The sequence below is a fragment of the Rhodnius prolixus genome, unplaced genomic scaffold, assembly GCF_049639745.1.
Source record: "Rhodnius prolixus isolate KJV_2025 unplaced genomic scaffold, Rpr scaffold_3, whole genome shotgun sequence".
Taxonomy (NCBI): Eukaryota; Metazoa; Arthropoda; class Insecta; order Hemiptera; family Reduviidae; genus Rhodnius; species Rhodnius prolixus.
Window position 1 is genome coordinate 50,820,783 of NW_027411603.1, and position 16,137 is coordinate 50,836,919.

General features: G+C 33.1%; 2 protein-coding genes across 2 annotated transcripts; one reads left to right on the forward strand and one right to left on the reverse strand.

The window, feature by feature from the left end:
* Nucleotides 1–2,642: 2,642 nt before the first annotated feature.
* On the reverse strand, nucleotides 2,643–7,777 carry LOC141452264 (putative glutathione-specific gamma-glutamylcyclotransferase 2). Its single transcript, XM_074124235.1, has 4 exons — nucleotides 7,470–7,777; nucleotides 7,256–7,297; nucleotides 7,029–7,155; nucleotides 2,643–6,561 (listed from the first exon to the last, which is right to left on the reverse strand). The coding sequence occupies exons 1-4, from the start codon at nucleotides 7,608–7,610 to the stop codon at nucleotides 6,287–6,289; spliced, it is 585 nt and encodes a 194-aa protein (XP_073980336.1). The 5' UTR covers nucleotides 7,611–7,777; the 3' UTR covers nucleotides 2,643–6,286.
* A 134-nt stretch (nucleotides 7,778–7,911) lies between these two features.
* Nucleotides 7,912–14,550, forward strand: tos (Exonuclease tos). Its single transcript, XM_074124206.1, has 10 exons — nucleotides 7,912–8,345; nucleotides 8,423–8,542; nucleotides 8,619–8,880; nucleotides 9,218–9,433; nucleotides 9,802–10,077; nucleotides 10,370–10,559; nucleotides 10,637–10,979; nucleotides 13,604–14,108; nucleotides 14,264–14,430; nucleotides 14,509–14,550. Exons 1-10 carry the CDS (start codon nucleotides 8,185–8,187, stop codon nucleotides 14,528–14,530), a joined length of 2,262 nt encoding a protein of 753 aa, XP_073980307.1. The 5' UTR covers nucleotides 7,912–8,184; the 3' UTR covers nucleotides 14,531–14,550.
* The last annotated feature ends 1,587 nt before the right edge of the window (nucleotides 14,551–16,137 follow it).

A 16,137-nucleotide genomic window follows, 5' to 3' on the forward strand; every position in this document is an offset into this window, starting at 1 on the left:
TTCAATACATAGAAAGCAAATAAAACATAAATTGATGGAAGGGTGAAACGCAAAGTTGTGTGTGTATGTCGAGCATGAGACAATTAATAAAGGTAACGATCGAAGGAGGTAAACTTGAGCAAGCGCCGATATGACGAGCGTATTGTGACGTCACTGAAGAGGGTGCTATCGTTGCCGGGGGTGGAGGTCAACTAGAGGGTTAGTTTGATTAGCTAGTTAGATTTCGTGCAAGCCATGACTCACTCTTAGGCAACAATCATTATGACGTCACTGGTGACCTTCGCCGCCATCCAAGGGGTGGAAGAAAACGGTCCCGAACAGGTGATGTTTGATCCACCCCTATTGCTGCTTTTGTTCTTCACGCCGTTGTTGGAAAGGGTTTATTTATCCTTAGTACTATTGCGACGTATACTGCAGAACTAGAGCTTTATTTATACTAAATGCTCTCTTCTAGGAATTGCACTGTACTCCCCTACTATCCGTAAGAAGGCAAATTGCTGCCTAACAATCAGCTAAGGAATAGAGTGTTGTGCAACTGGTGTCTTAAAAGTAGGCCATTGACCAGAAAACATTTTTCATCACTCCCTCTCTCTTTTCCGTTCTTCAATCACTCACTCCCTATACAGTGACGTAGTTTCCTGTTAAGCTCCCTACATTAAGCCTACCCAAAATATTTTACGAAAAGGAAATTTTTAGTTTTTTTAGAAAAAAGAAAAATCATTTTGAATTACGTATTCCTGCAATAACAGAAACCTAACTGTTCAAGAATTACACCAAAGGCCCTTTGAACTGGAAAACTGACAAAATTCGCCCCTATGACAGTCTATGCCAGGGATGGCGAACCTTTTTGAGTCTTGGGTCAAATTTTGTTCATTTTATTTTAGTACTAGCTCTTGGGTCATTAATGCCCATTTGCACAAGAGTTGTTTAAAACTTTTAAACTGAATATTTTCAAAACTAAACAACTTTAAAATGTAGTTGGCTTAACGGGTAAAACGGGACGAAACAAGTGGCTATGGAAGTCTCTTTTTACAAACATAACTGAACAAAAGTGTGTTTTATCTGAAGAAAAATCTAAATATGGTTATTTGCTTTGGGTTGTCGATTTTTTTTTTTAACAAACAAAATATGAGTAAAATTATACATTTTATTTGATATTTTGTAAACAATTTTGCTTTATTTCAAATACTACAAAAGCGGTGGTTCATTCTAATTGATTCATTGAATTTATTTGTCTATCTGTACTATTTTTGAAGTTTAAATAAAAAAAGTTAACAAATTAAAAGTTTTAATAACATTTAATATCTTAAGTTACCATATTTTAAATAAATAATATCTTAAGACAAATTTAAAATAATAAATAATAAGACGAGAAAGAAGAAAAGTTTATTCTGTTCTATTAATTTAATAGCTTAAGAAAATGAATAGTACTAGAGCGGTGAAAATAAATAATACAGCTTTCCTTTTATCACAAGTTTGGAAAAGGACACCAGTTCAAGGCTGTTTGTGGAGAAAACAGGGCTGGCTTGTACGAGGGCCGGTGCCAGTTGCTCTATTAAAAGATGTAAATTAGTGCTGAGTAACATGCAATATTGTTTTGTAATTCTGAGCGGGTCTACCTGGGATAAGATATAGTACTGGCTAATTTACTCATACTCTTACATGGAAATGTATGACCGAGTTACATAAGTAATGTTTATAAACATTTCCTTTTATACAGACAAACGTAGTTAATATAATTAACATCTACAAATAGCGTATAAGGTGTTTCATACTAAATAAATCATTATGTATATTAATAATGTACTTGGAAAAATGATATTGTATACACAAAAAAATAATACGTGCAACTTTATAGTGAAGATGAGTCATAATTACAAAGTTTTCCAGAAGTTGTGCAATCATAATAGAAAATAATGTTCTTGTGGGGGTGGAGCTTACCAACGTAAGGCAGTTTTATGAAGCGATATTACTGGCTAACATAGTGTAGCATGCTAAATTTTACTAAGACCTATTGTGATTGCTTCTACATAAATTGTAGAAGGTGGATGCCATCATCAATGGATGTAAGTGAAGAACTGCTGGGACGTATCTTGTTTATTGGAGGTTGCAACCTGTAATCTTTTTTTCTTTTACGTTTGCAGAGTGGCTGTTAATGAAGGATACACGAAAAAAGAAAGCTTCAGGAGAATGTGAGCAAAGCAGATGAAGAAAACGCAATATATTGAACCGGCAGTGTGCCAGATTTCTCGTCGGAACAGAAACTGAATGTTATAAGTTGCTACAAAAAAGGTTATAAGTTGTAGCTACTTTCATAAGAGACTATCTATCTACTTGGGTATCATGAAGCGCAGATAAGCGCCTATGGAAAACTGAAGAAAAAAATCAAATGGTTACCTTACTCGTGATGTTACAACACCCGCCCGCCTTGCAGCACATTTCGCAAAAATTCCGCCCTCGCAAGAAAACTATTTCCACACTAGCCTCACAAATAACTATTCTCTTCTCAAAAATTATGGGTACACTTAGTTCCGGGGATCTTATATAGTGGAGGCTACGTTACTGATAATACTGTAATAACATTTGATGCTAACGCAGCAACTAATTCCTCTCAAACCCCCTCCAAAAATCACAGAGTTTCGTAAAGTTTTTTTTTTTCAATTCTAGCCACTTTTTAGTGTCCCTACAATATTATAAAAAAAGGTGAAATAGCATTTTTGGGTCACTTTTAAGGGATACAGTTACACTTTCCCAAGATCCCATAAAAGAAAAAAAAACGTTTATCCCTGGAAAGAGTTTTAAAAAATAAATGCTTTATGAGCCATCAAAATGTATGGAAGTTTAAGCTAAAACACTTTAGTTAAAATCGGCCAAAAACTGTTGCAACTTCTATTAATAAAAGCTAATGGATTTTGAGCGTTAACTGTATGTAAGAGCAGATCGTCGCTTTAATGGTAACGTAGGGGAGCCCTAACCCATTCACCTTGCCAAATTTTATTAAAATCGGGCTAAAATTTACATTGTTATTAGTAATAATAATTTTGGAAGAGGGCCTCACATACATGGGGTTAACTCTTCTCCCATTCCATGTACAGCGTCGTGACCCCCCAAAAGGCACATCTACCTAAAATTCCGAATCGAATGACACCTCATTCATGAAAATCGGTTCACGCGTTTAGGCGCTACGTTGTCTACAAAAAAGGTAACAACAAGAACAAGAACATTTTCTGAAAATGCCGTTTTTGCCCATTTTCAGCAACAACTTATTTCTCGAAATCTATTAGATCTAGGTTGTTGCAAAAAAAAAAAAATTACAGCCATAAAGGAGAATTTTCCCTATATTTTAAAGAAAATTTGGGAATTTTATCTTTTTATAGAAAAAGAGAAAAAAATTGTCAAAGTTGGGTGTTTTTCAACGTTACGCTTTTTCGTGCGGTTTTTGACGATCAACCCTTATACAACTCTCCTACCGGGGCAGTTTTAATCAGAAACGACCAAAGCAACAAATTCAACTTCTATTAATAAAAGCTTACGGATTTTGAGCGTTAAACTGTATCAGAAACGACCAAAGCTACAAACATAATACTACATTTGACATTATTTTTTGCAAAACTTTTCGTTTAAATCGCAACACTCTTTCGTAAACAGAACCACTCCCTTTATTACCCTATGGTTTCTCTCCAAACCAGGATCTTTATTTGCGTACACACTTCAAATAAGTAGGGTTTGCTAAGTATTCTTTTCTTTTTTTTTAACCGAGGTATGGTTCTGTAAAATTGAAAACAAAATTCTCTACAGTATTTATTTAAAGAAATACGTAAAATTTCGCTTGAATTTAATTCAGAGAACAAGTAAATATAAAAGCAACAATTACAAATTTATTTAATTGATTTTATCCGTCGCAGTGCGCATGTCAATTGTATCCCTGACAGGTTTCGAACTTTCAAATATCACCAGAAGCAGAGGTAGATTAATCTGCATGGTATATGGTTACATGTGAAAGGGTAAATACAAGAAGTTGCATTCTCTACAACAAACTATTCAATCTGCTTCTGGTGATATTTGAAAGTTCGAAACCTGTCAGGGATACAATTAACATGAGCGCCACTTACGGATAAACTCAACGTCATTATTCAGCACTGCGGATTTAATAACATTTTAAATTTATTTATTTCAAATTAACAATTCATTTAATGTACTTTTAATTTAGTATACATAAATGTTAGAAAATATTTCATTATGAGGATTTCTCTGTTGTGAGTATTGCCCAATTATAAGTCATAAAGAGTGTAAACAATAATTATGATTTTTATACATTTGATTGTTCAGTGTATGTAACACATTATTGTACATGTTAATTAAAGCTGGGCCGCTCCTTCCATTTACACATCATACACAATAACCAATAATACTGAATAGAAGGGATTCAGTGTTAGTTTACTTTTAAGAAGTACTTATAAATTACGAATATATACTAGTTTCGTGACGGTAAATTATTAAATTAAGGATTCAAAATTGGCGAGGAATCGGTCCAAAAATAAAAACTACAACTCGTCTATTTTTGCCAACGTTTCGACAAATATATTGCCTTCTTCAGGGCGTGGCTATGCGGGATGGTTTGACCGATTCCTCGCCAATTTTGAATCCATAACTTATAAATTACGTTGATTGGGAAATTGGGATGCTTTAGCTGTGCTTAACGTCTAATAAATCTAGAAAATTTGTGTAACTTACTATGCGCAATTATATCAACACTAAAATGATTTCAGCTTGTGCGTGAATGTAATTGGAAAATATCACTACATAACAGAACTACCAGGGTACAAATAAATGACTAAGCATTTTTGTGTGTGTGTGTGTTCCCTCATTTCATTAATTTATTCATTAATAACTAAAACGTTTCGTATCATTTTCGTATACGCTTGTAAAACGTTCTGACGAGATAAAATGGCCGAGAAGAAGTGAGAAATACACGCAATTTTTTTTTTGGTGTGTTCTTTTAAAAATTAAAAGTCAAATAGAGTATGCTACAAATGCAACCTTCAAAGGTTTGCCTTGATTTATAAGAAAAGCTATTAATTTGAATCCTTAGTTACGAAAATTTCATCCAACAAAATCCAAACTTCTGAATTTTTCCTAATTCTCTCGTATCTATTGTACAATCTTCCTACCTACATCCTACTAACAGAAACCCTTATACAACTGTCCTACTGGACAGTTTTAATATCACAGACATCCAGGCTAAATTATTCTCTTAAATTATCGGAATAGTAATAATGTCGAAATCAATCAATCATTTGGTTTTTCCAAATTCATTTAAACATCTTTAATACTTCTTAAGGCTTTCATCTTTTATTTAAGCTTTAATATTGTATTTCTTCTATTAATGACTAAGTAAATGTCATTCTGTTATCTAGGGATGGATTGGAGATTACGACGTTTCGACCGTCTTCATCTGTTGTTTGCAGTTTACCTACATTGTTTAGAAAAAGAGGTTTCTATTCAAAGCCAGTATAAAATATTGGGATAAAATAAAACTGGATTTTGATGTATTGAAGATCTCAAATCATCAAGCCAAACAACTCTGGGTATATCATCTTTCCATCTAATAAAGTAAATAAATATTATTACTTTTATCTTAAATTTTGTGTTTTATATTCGTGAGTGTTCATATTCAGATAACGAATTTAAAAATTTTAAAATCCTGATCATTTTATAGTATTATGTAGCTTATAAAACCACACCTTGTTCTGAAACGAAACATTAGAGGGATGCCTATGACTCCACTTCTCAGAGAATTTCCTAAAAAATCAAAAGGTTTAGTCTTGTATAAACCCTATACTAGAAACTTTTTTTTCTGGTTCAAATGATGTATTTTCAGTAAGAGTTTACACGATCTTAATATTTGTCTCGCACCTAGAATTAAGAGAAAGATACAAAGATATCGAAACTCTTATTTCTTTCTTTTGCGTACATCGTCTTTTCTCACCAGTATTGGTATCTTTAAATACTTCAAGAGTGTTTAAATGAATTTGGAAATACGCTGTAGGAGACTTTCAAACAATAAATTCAAAAATTTGTTCATCGTTCACAAATATAGTGGCAGTGTATTTCATTAACCGCTCGCAGAACATAAGTACTTTAGCTACTATAATCTGTAATAAAGTGGTTCTATCTGCTGCCCCAAGAAAAGTAAATTTATTTTAATGCAATAAAATGTAAAACAGAAATAATCTAGTGCTTTTTATTCGATGAAAGCAGAATTCAAACTATTTTGATTCAAAAATCATCTACCATTTTTTTCAGAATTATTAAGTAACTGTTGGACAGCATGTTCTATGGTGTACAGTTGTTTATCTTCATAGTTTGACGGTGCTATACTGCGTACAGCTGACGCCAATTTGAAGAGATATTCAGCGTTCGTACCACTTGGCCCTTGAGCAGATGCTATCTGTTTGGCGATATCCTCTACTGGCGCCGGACCTAGGTACCAGTCGTTAGTTGGTAAAGCTATGTACGAGATCACCTTCAATGAATTTGTTTCAATATTTTCTGGTCCACCTGTTAAAATATTTAAGTATTTTTAATCAATCGTGTAGTTATTGTAGAACTATAGAATTTAACTTGGGGGGACTAATGGTCCTTGAGGGGACGTAGCTAAATTCAAGGGGCCAATTTTGAGATTTAAGAGTCCATGAGCTCAATTAAAAAGGACCACAAAACTTTATCCAGTTATAGTTGTTTTTAGTTGTAATTAGGTACCTAATTGATTAAAAATATATTTTAGTGTATTGATTCACGTAACAGATTCATTTTGCTAATTGAATTATTCCAGCATAAAATAAAAAATATGTTCATACAGTGAAGACTGTAAATGACAATTAGTTAACAGTCTAACAATGTGTGAGCTTGGTTCAAATTATTGAAGGTAAAAAAAGCAATCACATAATGTTACATCGAGTGTAAAACGTTACAGGAGAATTTCCTTATGCAACTTCAGTAAACAATTTAAGGTTGATGTAAATTACCTAAGTCATAGGAAAAAAATGGTACACTAATCTTTGAATATCCACATTTTTCGCGAAAATCTAAATATTCTTCCACGTTTGGCCTTTCTGCTTCAACAATCTCATAAGCTACTCCGTAAACTCTGGCCTGCCAACATGAAAACAGTTGTTTAAGTGATTTTTTTTTTTTTTTTTAATAGCTTAGAAAACGTATATTAATTAAAATTCATAAAGTAATGTTGACTCACTTCAGGATCTTCGCTGTTTAGCAATGTCACCACTCGTCCTGGCTGGAACAAATATTTTTCATTCAATGCACTATCCAGTTCAAATTGTATCTAAATTCTGGAGCTAAATCATTTATAAAATACATTTTTTATAGTATGATTGAAATGTTTGAAGTGATTGTCTGAAAATATTATAACCCGATCTAGAAAAATAGATATGGGTACTTTTGCTTACTTTTCCAGGCACTCCACGATGATCTGTACTTGCTTGATAAAAACGACGATCATACCCTTGTATGTAACCACTCAATTTTCTATTATAAGGAAAATCAGTTTTCCAAATTAATGAACCATAACCAAATAACCATAGAGACATTTTTTTTTAAATATAATATCAATACGTCAGGACACTTAAAAGAAGGAATATTGAATCCGATACGACTATTTAAGTAAAAATAAGAAATATCATTCTGAAGTGAAAAACTAGGTTAATTACTAAAACAAAACTAATGTTGACACATTTTCAACTGTAACCTTCCCTATTCACTCCTAATCAAAGATAGCAGCACCTATCTTGACATGAGATTCCCGCCTCTCTTTAAAAGTGAAGAAATTATTCTCTTAATTTTATTCTTTACGGAATAACTTAAGCGAAAAAATGGAGCGGACAAAGAAAACAACATGCTAATTATTAATCATACAAGCTTCCCTGAAATGTTAAGGTAGAAGATTATTAGGGGTATCAAATGAGCGGGCTAGAATCTAGTTAACCAGCTGAAAACCTCCAGGTTGACCTGAATGCTGGAGGGAAAGCTAGTAGCTTGTCAGTGAGAGGAATGTCGAAGAGGCGGGAAGGATCTGTAACTTAGTGAACGAAATGGTAAAGAACTTTGTGAGGGAAGTGGTCAAGAAATAATTAGAGGTATTCCTTAATCATTAAGAAATTCAGTATGGGTATTAGTGGTCTATTGCCTTTCCTGGAAAAAGCTTCCAAGCCAGTAAATATTTCACAATATTCTGGCTGTACTGTAGTTGTAGATACCTATTGTTGGCTTCATAAAGGAGCTTTTTCTTGTGCTGAGAAATTAGCAAGAGGAGAACAAACTGATCAGTAAGTTAATATGTTTTTCCTATTAAATTACAGCTAAATCACTTATCTTATTCATGTACATATTTTTATGTTTTCAGATATGTGCTTTACTGTATGAAATACGTAAATATGTTACTATCACATAACATTAAGCCAATATTAGTTTTCGATGGAAGACATTTGCCTGCTAAAGCAGAAACAGAGAAAACTAGAAAAGAGTAAGTTTAGATCAAACATTTTGTAACCCATTACATTCTTTTCTTTGTTGATGTTAATTATTAATCATTTTTCTAGACGACGCGATACAAATCGTAAGAAAGCTGCGGAATTATTAAGAGCTGATCGTGTAGACGAAGCACGAAGTTTAATTAGACGTTGTGTAGATGTGACACATGACATGGCTTCTGCTTTAATTGAAAGATGTCATAATGCAGGTGTTGATTGCATTGTTGCCCCTTATGAAGCGGATGCTCAGTTGGCTTATTTTAGTCTTATTGGAGTCGCTCAGGTGGTCATTACTGAAGATTCTGATTTGCTGCTATTTGGTTGTAAAAAGGTTAGAATTGGCTTATAAAGTGTTCATTTCAAAAATTCAATTCACTGATGAATTGTTAAAGAATTTGTTAGGTGTTTTTGTTTATTTGCTACGTATTTTCGAAAACCCTAGTTTGATTCATGAAGGCCATAACATTTTTGCAAGTCTGTTACGTTTACTGCACTCAGTTCAAGTCGCAGCATTAGTAAGTCTATCTCTTTAATATTTTCCAACATAAAAGAAAGCAAAAGTTTTCATTATTTTAGGGTTACGTGTACCTTTTGGTCAAAACAAATACTTTGTTCTTAAATATATTTAATAAAAACATGAAAAATTCAAGAACATTTACTTGTTGTAGGTACTGTTTAAAGTGGATCCTTGTGGTAACGGATTATTAGTTGATCAAAGTTTGATACCGTTGGCTATGAAACAGCCTTTGGATCAGTTTTCACTAGATAAATTTAGATATATGTGCATATTAAGTGGTTGTGACTATTTACCATCATTGCCTGGCATAGGACTTGCCAAATCATGCAAATTCATCAAACGAACAGCCGATGATAATATTTGCCGTGTAAGTATTCCATTATTTTTGTTAAATTCACTGGAATGTGATGTGGAAATGAATTAGTTCTGTACGCCGCAAATGTTTCTCTTTTAATTTTATTTGAATTATAATTAACGCAGCTCTCCTCGTTGTCGTCAAAAGTTTATGCTAATGAAGGCGCCACGATAACTGGTTACACGGTTACTAAGGTGTATTGAGATACTGGATTTGATTCCCTGTCTAGGCCTTGGATTTTAATTAGTGTTTTATATAAGAACTTTAGGAAATGGATTCACTCCGGGGTTAGCCTACGTTGGCTTCCAACCAGAGATCCACGGTTCGAATCTTAACTTGAAATTAGATTAATTATTTGGTTTCTTTTCTATACATTTCAGGCATTGAGCCGTTTAGGCGCATATTTGAACATGAACAATCTAGTAGTAACACAAGAATATAAAGATAAATTCATGGTCGCACTTTCCATGTTCAAATACCAACCAGTGTACGATCCATTTAAACGTTGTCTAACAACATTGACACCACTTCCTGAGAGTGAACGCTTGCCTATAGATGAAGGACTGTCACCTGAAACTAGTCTGCAGTTAGCGTTAGGCAATCTTAATCCTTTCACACTAGTTAAGACAGGCAATTGGGATCCTGATGATGCTAAGGTACCAGTTTTATTGATTTAGTTATATTATTTTATTACTCTCTTTTAACAGTGGAAATAGCATTACGAACTTGTCAAAATTCCAGAATTTAGAAGTCAGGTCAGAAGAGTTACCAACCTTAGATGTAAAAATGTAAAAAATATTATAATTGTTAGCCCTCAAGGTGATCTAATCACTAGGTTAAAAGCTTGGCAAACAAAAAATAATTGTAATTACTTTCCTTTACTTTTTAGATTAATCGATCGTCTTTCCAAATAGTCATGTATGTTTGAAACGATTGTTTATTTTACAGAACGTTAGGTCTGCAGGTTGGAACGCACCAACGAAGAACAGCATTTGGTCGAAAGATTATCAAGTAAATAAACAGCCAGCTCGGACAAAAACACAGCCTAAGTTTGATAAATTTATAGCTAACACTGAGAAACAAAAATGTTCAATCGATAGAAAGAGTTTTATAGAAGTTACTGTCTCGCCGAAAAAAAGTAAGGGAATTACCGATACTTTTATTGTTATACCAGTTTCAATAAAATTGAATCTTAATATTTCCTGTTTCCTCCAGATAACATAGAAGAGGAATTAAATCATCTTAGAACTGTGTATGGTATTACTTCACCAGCTAACAAGAGCGAAAGTTTAGACGTCGTTGATGGGTCAGAGGAAAGTGTATTAGATCAAACTTCATTGAACATTGAGGATGATGCAGATGCAAACATTGATATAGATCATTTATTTGGAGAAATTGATGAACGCGAAAACCAAACAAGGAAGAAGAATAACTCAAGAAATCCTTTCTCTAAAACGTCTATTGTAAATAAATCCCAACTGACACCATTATGTGGAGCCCTAGCTAAAATCGCCAAATTAAGTACACCTATTAATGAATCCAACGGAGAAGTTAGTAGGTATGGATGCTAGTTTTATTTATTTTTATTAATTTAACACAAATCTACTTCCTGTTAATCTTCGAAGAGGAAGTGCTACCACAATCGTGCAGATTTCCCATTTTAAGTTTGGACAAGAAATAAACGTTTTGCGTACCAAAAGGTCGCAAAAAATTTAAGTATAAATTCGTTTAGGTACGGATCTTGAGGTCTGAACTTATAGATTGGTCTAAATCGACAATCTGAAAAAAAACTGTTTCCGTTTTTAATCTCTCTCTCTCTCTCTCATTCTGATTAAAAAGACCTTTTGTACTGAACAATACTGTTCATTTCTTTTAGTGACTGATTCATTTACCCTTTAATGTTAACAATGTAAAACAAATTATAAATGTTAATAAGTATAAGTCCCAAAGATGACATTGAAAAAGACCTAGATCTAGGTCGAAAGATTGGAAAAAATACTAACAATTCAATCATACAAAATTATGGAGTGTGTCTCTTCTGTTCCAACAATTATACTGTGCTGCGCTCATATGGTTTTTGGTGAAATATTTTTACCTCTAGAACTGTTACTTTCACTATTTCATACTATTTTTGTTTGAAAATTTAATTGTATGCCTCCTAAATTTGGGACTGTCTCAACGCCGTCTTCACGAATCAAGAGAAGTAGGAGTTCTCCAGAACTGGAATATAAAAAGAGTGTTAAAAAAGTATCCTCAGATATTAAAGAGATGGATATAAGTACTGTCTCGACAGACACAGAGGTAGGTCAAATGACAATGTCCCAACTTACTCAGTTAATGTCTACAGTTATGAATAACCTCTTAGACGCTAAGTTGGGTTCACTTGCCACCAAAGATGATATTAAAGCTCTGCATGATGACTATTCTGCTTTGAAAGAGGCAAATCGTGAATTGGTGGGCGAAATTGAGGCCCTAAAAGTAATTAACTATAAGCAGAACAAATCTCTAGATGTTTTAGATACTCGTTCCCAGTAATAATCTGATATTTAGAGGTTTAAAGTTTGAGCTTGAAGACGATCTTTCTAAAATAATTTTTGATTTCTGTCAGCAAGTGTTAAATGTCTCTATTAATATTCACAGCATTTATGTTGCTCCTCTTGGCAGAAAAGATGCAAAGTATTGTCCGCTCTTAGTTAAATTTACCTACTTCGCGGATATTCAATTAATACTTAAAGTTGCCAAGAAACTTCATTTCAAATATGTCTTAAAATCCCTGCAGCTTCCAGATAACCGCCTGCCTAAAGTTTCTGCCTTGGAAGTAATTAGGCATAATTCTTCGTGGTTTGCCCACTGGAATGTACTCTGTAATAAATATGATTGCTCATTTAATTTTAGCAATAGTAATATGGCTGATTGGAAGCTCTTTTTCTCCACGTTACTTTCAGCTATCGCATCCCGCTCCCGGGAGGAGGCTGTAGTGTCGGCCCAAGCTTCAGACCGCTTTCTATTGTACAAGGTTCTTAGTCATAGCTCCCCTACGATGGACATATTAGTTGAAAAAGTTCCGAAGGTTACCCTCTACGAACTGCGCTGGTTTTTTAGGTTAAGGTGTGAGTTGTTGTGGTTAAATTATACCCCTTGGCTAGAGCGTCCTATAGTGATGTGTTCGTTATGTAATTCTCGTGCCAGGGAAGATGTTTTTCATTTTGTCGCCGAGTGCACCATTCTAGTCGAGCTCAGACTGCTTTACATGGGTTGCCGGTCCCTAACCAGACCGCAACTTATAACCATTCTGAATGGCACCACTATTCAGCCGATTGTTCAGTTTGCCCGCCACGCCTGGGCTTACAGATATCAATTAGTGCAGGCCTTTAATTTCTAAACCCTAAAACAACTTGTTCTCTTCAATGTTAGCTGTATTTAAAAAAATAAAAATAAAAGGAGGAAAAAAAAAAAAATTATTTTATCTGTTTATTGTGTTCACTATTATTTAATTTTAAATTGTATTCTTTACTTTTTTATCTGTATTTTATTTTTTTCTATATGTTAAGCATTTTCTGTCTAAAGTTTTTTCCATTTTCACGTTTAGTTGAATTTTTAGTTTAATAAGTGTGTTCTTTTTTGATATGTATCTATTTTTATTTTATGTTTGATTGAGGCAAATTTTCTTAATTTTCAGTTTGTAAATTCTAATTAATTTTGTAATTCTAAATACTAGCGACCTCCGGCAGACGGATATTCCATGCCGTATGGTACTTTTATACCCTTGTATTTTGTATTTTCTATTTATTAAATAAAGTATTATTATTATTTTTTTTTTTTTTTTTTTTTTTTTTTTTTTTTTTTTTTTTTTTTTTTTTTTGCGCATCAACAGCTGAGGTTATTAGCGCCCGGAGCTTTTTCCAGTGCACTGCCGGCCTCCGGACAGTGTTCTCTCGTTACTTATTATTATTATTATTATTATTATTATTATACAAAATTATGACTGAAATTGGCAATAATCTTTCTTGCCTTAAAGTACTGATTTCTTTTCAGCTATAAGGTCTCAAGCGCGCATAATATTGGTTGGCTTTGAACCAACAGTTCGAAGTTGTGAAACATTTTTAAAACCATGCCAAATTGTTAGAGATTCTAGAGAGTATTCCTTAGATTTATTTTTAATTATCATACTTCTCTTTAAAGGTACTTCTGCAGCAATTATGGTGATAAAGAGGTTGCTACAACTAAAGGGTCTACACCAGAACAGCACACTGCCAGTCCATCCATCATAACAGATAACACTCTGAAAGACATTCTCAACACACCAGAAAAGTTAAAAACACAAACGTGTGATACTCTCAAAGACCCTGAAACCCCGTCAACAACTCGTCGAAATGTATTTTCAACTACTCCATCGAAGAAAAACAATAAGACTGAATTAGAAACTTTAAATAAAAGCAATGCTGGAAGGCAAAGTTTCCTAGACATGTTGGATTCAATGGTAAGTCCAATCCATAAGGATAATAAAAAGTATGAAAAATTAAATACTCCTCCTGCACCAAAGAAGCAGGCAATACTCGCTTTCCCAGAGCTACCTGCATTGTCGGTCAAGAACGTGTCTGGTGAGGATACAGAAAACGCCGAACCAGTAAAAGTAACTGCCTTTGTAAAAGCATTACCAAATACAACTGCCACCTGTTTCAAAAAGGTATTAATTTTGTTTTTTTACTTAAATTGTCATTTAGATTTAAGCGAATCTTGCCCAATAATTTTAGGGTTATTTGAACTTGTTCAAAATTTTAGTGATCTTACACTTGTTTTGATTTTTATTTCTAACATGCTTTCTTTCTCTATGTACCATAGAGTGGATCACTATTTTCTAAAAAATTACTGACGAAACCAAAACCGTCGATTAGTCATAAATTAGGACCTGCAAAGACTGTTGGATTGAAAAGAAAAAAATCTTCAAGTAATGATAGTACAAAACCTTGTCAACCGTCCGTTTTTGATATGTTTTCATTTCAACCAAAGTAAGCTAATTTTCTTATTCTTTTTTCTATGGTATTTAAATTATTTAAAATAAAATCATGTGTTTAAACATTTTTCAGAGCAAAATTAAAGATTCAATGATGGAAGTATTCAAGAAGTTAGTATTAAGTATTTATTATTATTAAACATTTTTTTATTTAGTTATTGATTTACATTGAAAATTTAACAAAATGTATAGCCTTGGTCATAGACCGTCAGGCGAGTTGCCACATTTAATACAAAAAGAAAAATAATGAGTAATTGTACAAAAATAAACAAATTAAATTTCAATTTTTACGTTACAAAACAAACAGTAAATAATAGTATTTTTATAATAGTTTTATAATTATTTATAATAGTAATTCTTTCTGAATTTATTGATTACGAAAACAAAACTCTAATTTTAAACACAATTCAATAGGCATGTGATCTGAGTAAATTTGAGCGATTTTTTTTTTTTTTTTTTTTTTTTTTTTTTTTTTTTTTTTTTTTTTTTTTTTTTTGAACTATTAACATAGTTGAGAAGTGGATAAGGCACACAACAATAATCTATGAGTGAACTGCCCCGTGTACTGACATACGTACGTATACTCGCCTTCACAATCATCAGCTGTTCTTCCGTTCAATACGCATAAATCGTTATCTTCACACATCCCTAACAGTTTATTTCCTTCTCTATTCAATATCTTGTCTTTAGATTTCCTTACAGCATGTATATTTTTAGTCTGAATGTCATCAGGTAATATTTGTAAATCAGACAGTCTGGCATTACAATCCCCAATAAGTAAACAATCATTCATTCTATTCTCAATACAAAAATTACAAATATCATTAAAATTTTGCTCCCAAAAACTACAATTTATATATACAGGCAGAAGGTAAAACAGTTGAGTGCCCACATTTACCTTTAATAAGACTCAATATTCACAAACAACTTTTTCAGACAAATCACTCCTAAAACCCATTAAAATTCAGACTGTTTTATAGCCACATCCCAATACAAAACAACACCATTAAATAAGTGCTCAAACTTAACTATGTCCTTTTTCAAAACAGAAGTTTCACTTAATAGAAATCTATCAAAACTAGTTATAAACTCAAAAAATCAGTATTATTTTGCTTGTTACTTAATCCTTTAATATTATACGACAAAACCTTAATTAATAAAAAATTATTTACAATTGGCTAAATACTTAACGCAAATTTCATCCGACGCCGTGACCGTGATGATGTAGATAAAATAAAATAGGGCCTCGCCTAGTTGCTGTCATTTTAAATGTGGAGTACCTTTAGTTGTCACACCAGAAACACTTCCGCCATTACCTGCTTCATTAGGAAGATTAAGAAAGTCAACACCTGTTATCTCAGTCAGCGATGCAAGACCATTTCCTCTTTCTTCTGTTATGAGACCATCCTCGTCATCCCACTTGAACTTAACAGTTCGATTGTTAACAGTTAATATTAGTAAATCTGTACGTAAACGTAACCTGGCTCCAGGTATAATTTGCATGATTCTTCTTCTCCAATACAGCAGTTTATTTCTTTTAATTCGTGTCACATACGACAAATCTTGATGTATCAAAATGCCCGTATTTTTAGTTTTATGCATACTGGACATTATAAGAAGAACGTCCTTGTAACTGGCGAACTCAACTAGAACTACTCTTCTTCCGGTGGTTGAGCGGCCTATAGGAAACGCCTGAACTATA

Coding starts and splice junctions, on each gene's coding strand:
- LOC141452264 (XM_074124235.1), bottom strand. CDS start 7,610: ATGTCTCTATGGTTATTTGGTTATGGTTCATTAATTTGGAAAACTGAT. Junction 7,298..7,469: donor ATCGTGGAGTGCCTGGAAAA/GTAAGCAAAAGT, acceptor TATTTGTTCCAG/CCAGGACGAGTGGTGACATT. Junction 6,562..7,028: donor ATTTTTTTCCTATGACTTAG/GTAATTTACATC, acceptor ATATTTTAACAG/GTGGACCAGAAAATATTGAA.
- tos (XM_074124206.1), top strand. CDS start 8,185: ATGGGTATTAGTGGTCTATTGCCTTTCCTGGAAAAAGCTTCCAAGCCA. Junction 8,881..9,217: donor TGCTATTTGGTTGTAAAAAG/GTTAGAATTGGC, acceptor TACTTGTTGTAG/GTACTGTTTAAAGTGGATCC. Junction 10,980..13,603: donor TCCAACGGAGAAGTTAGTAG/GTATGGATGCTA, acceptor TTCTCTTTAAAG/GTACTTCTGCAGCAATTATG.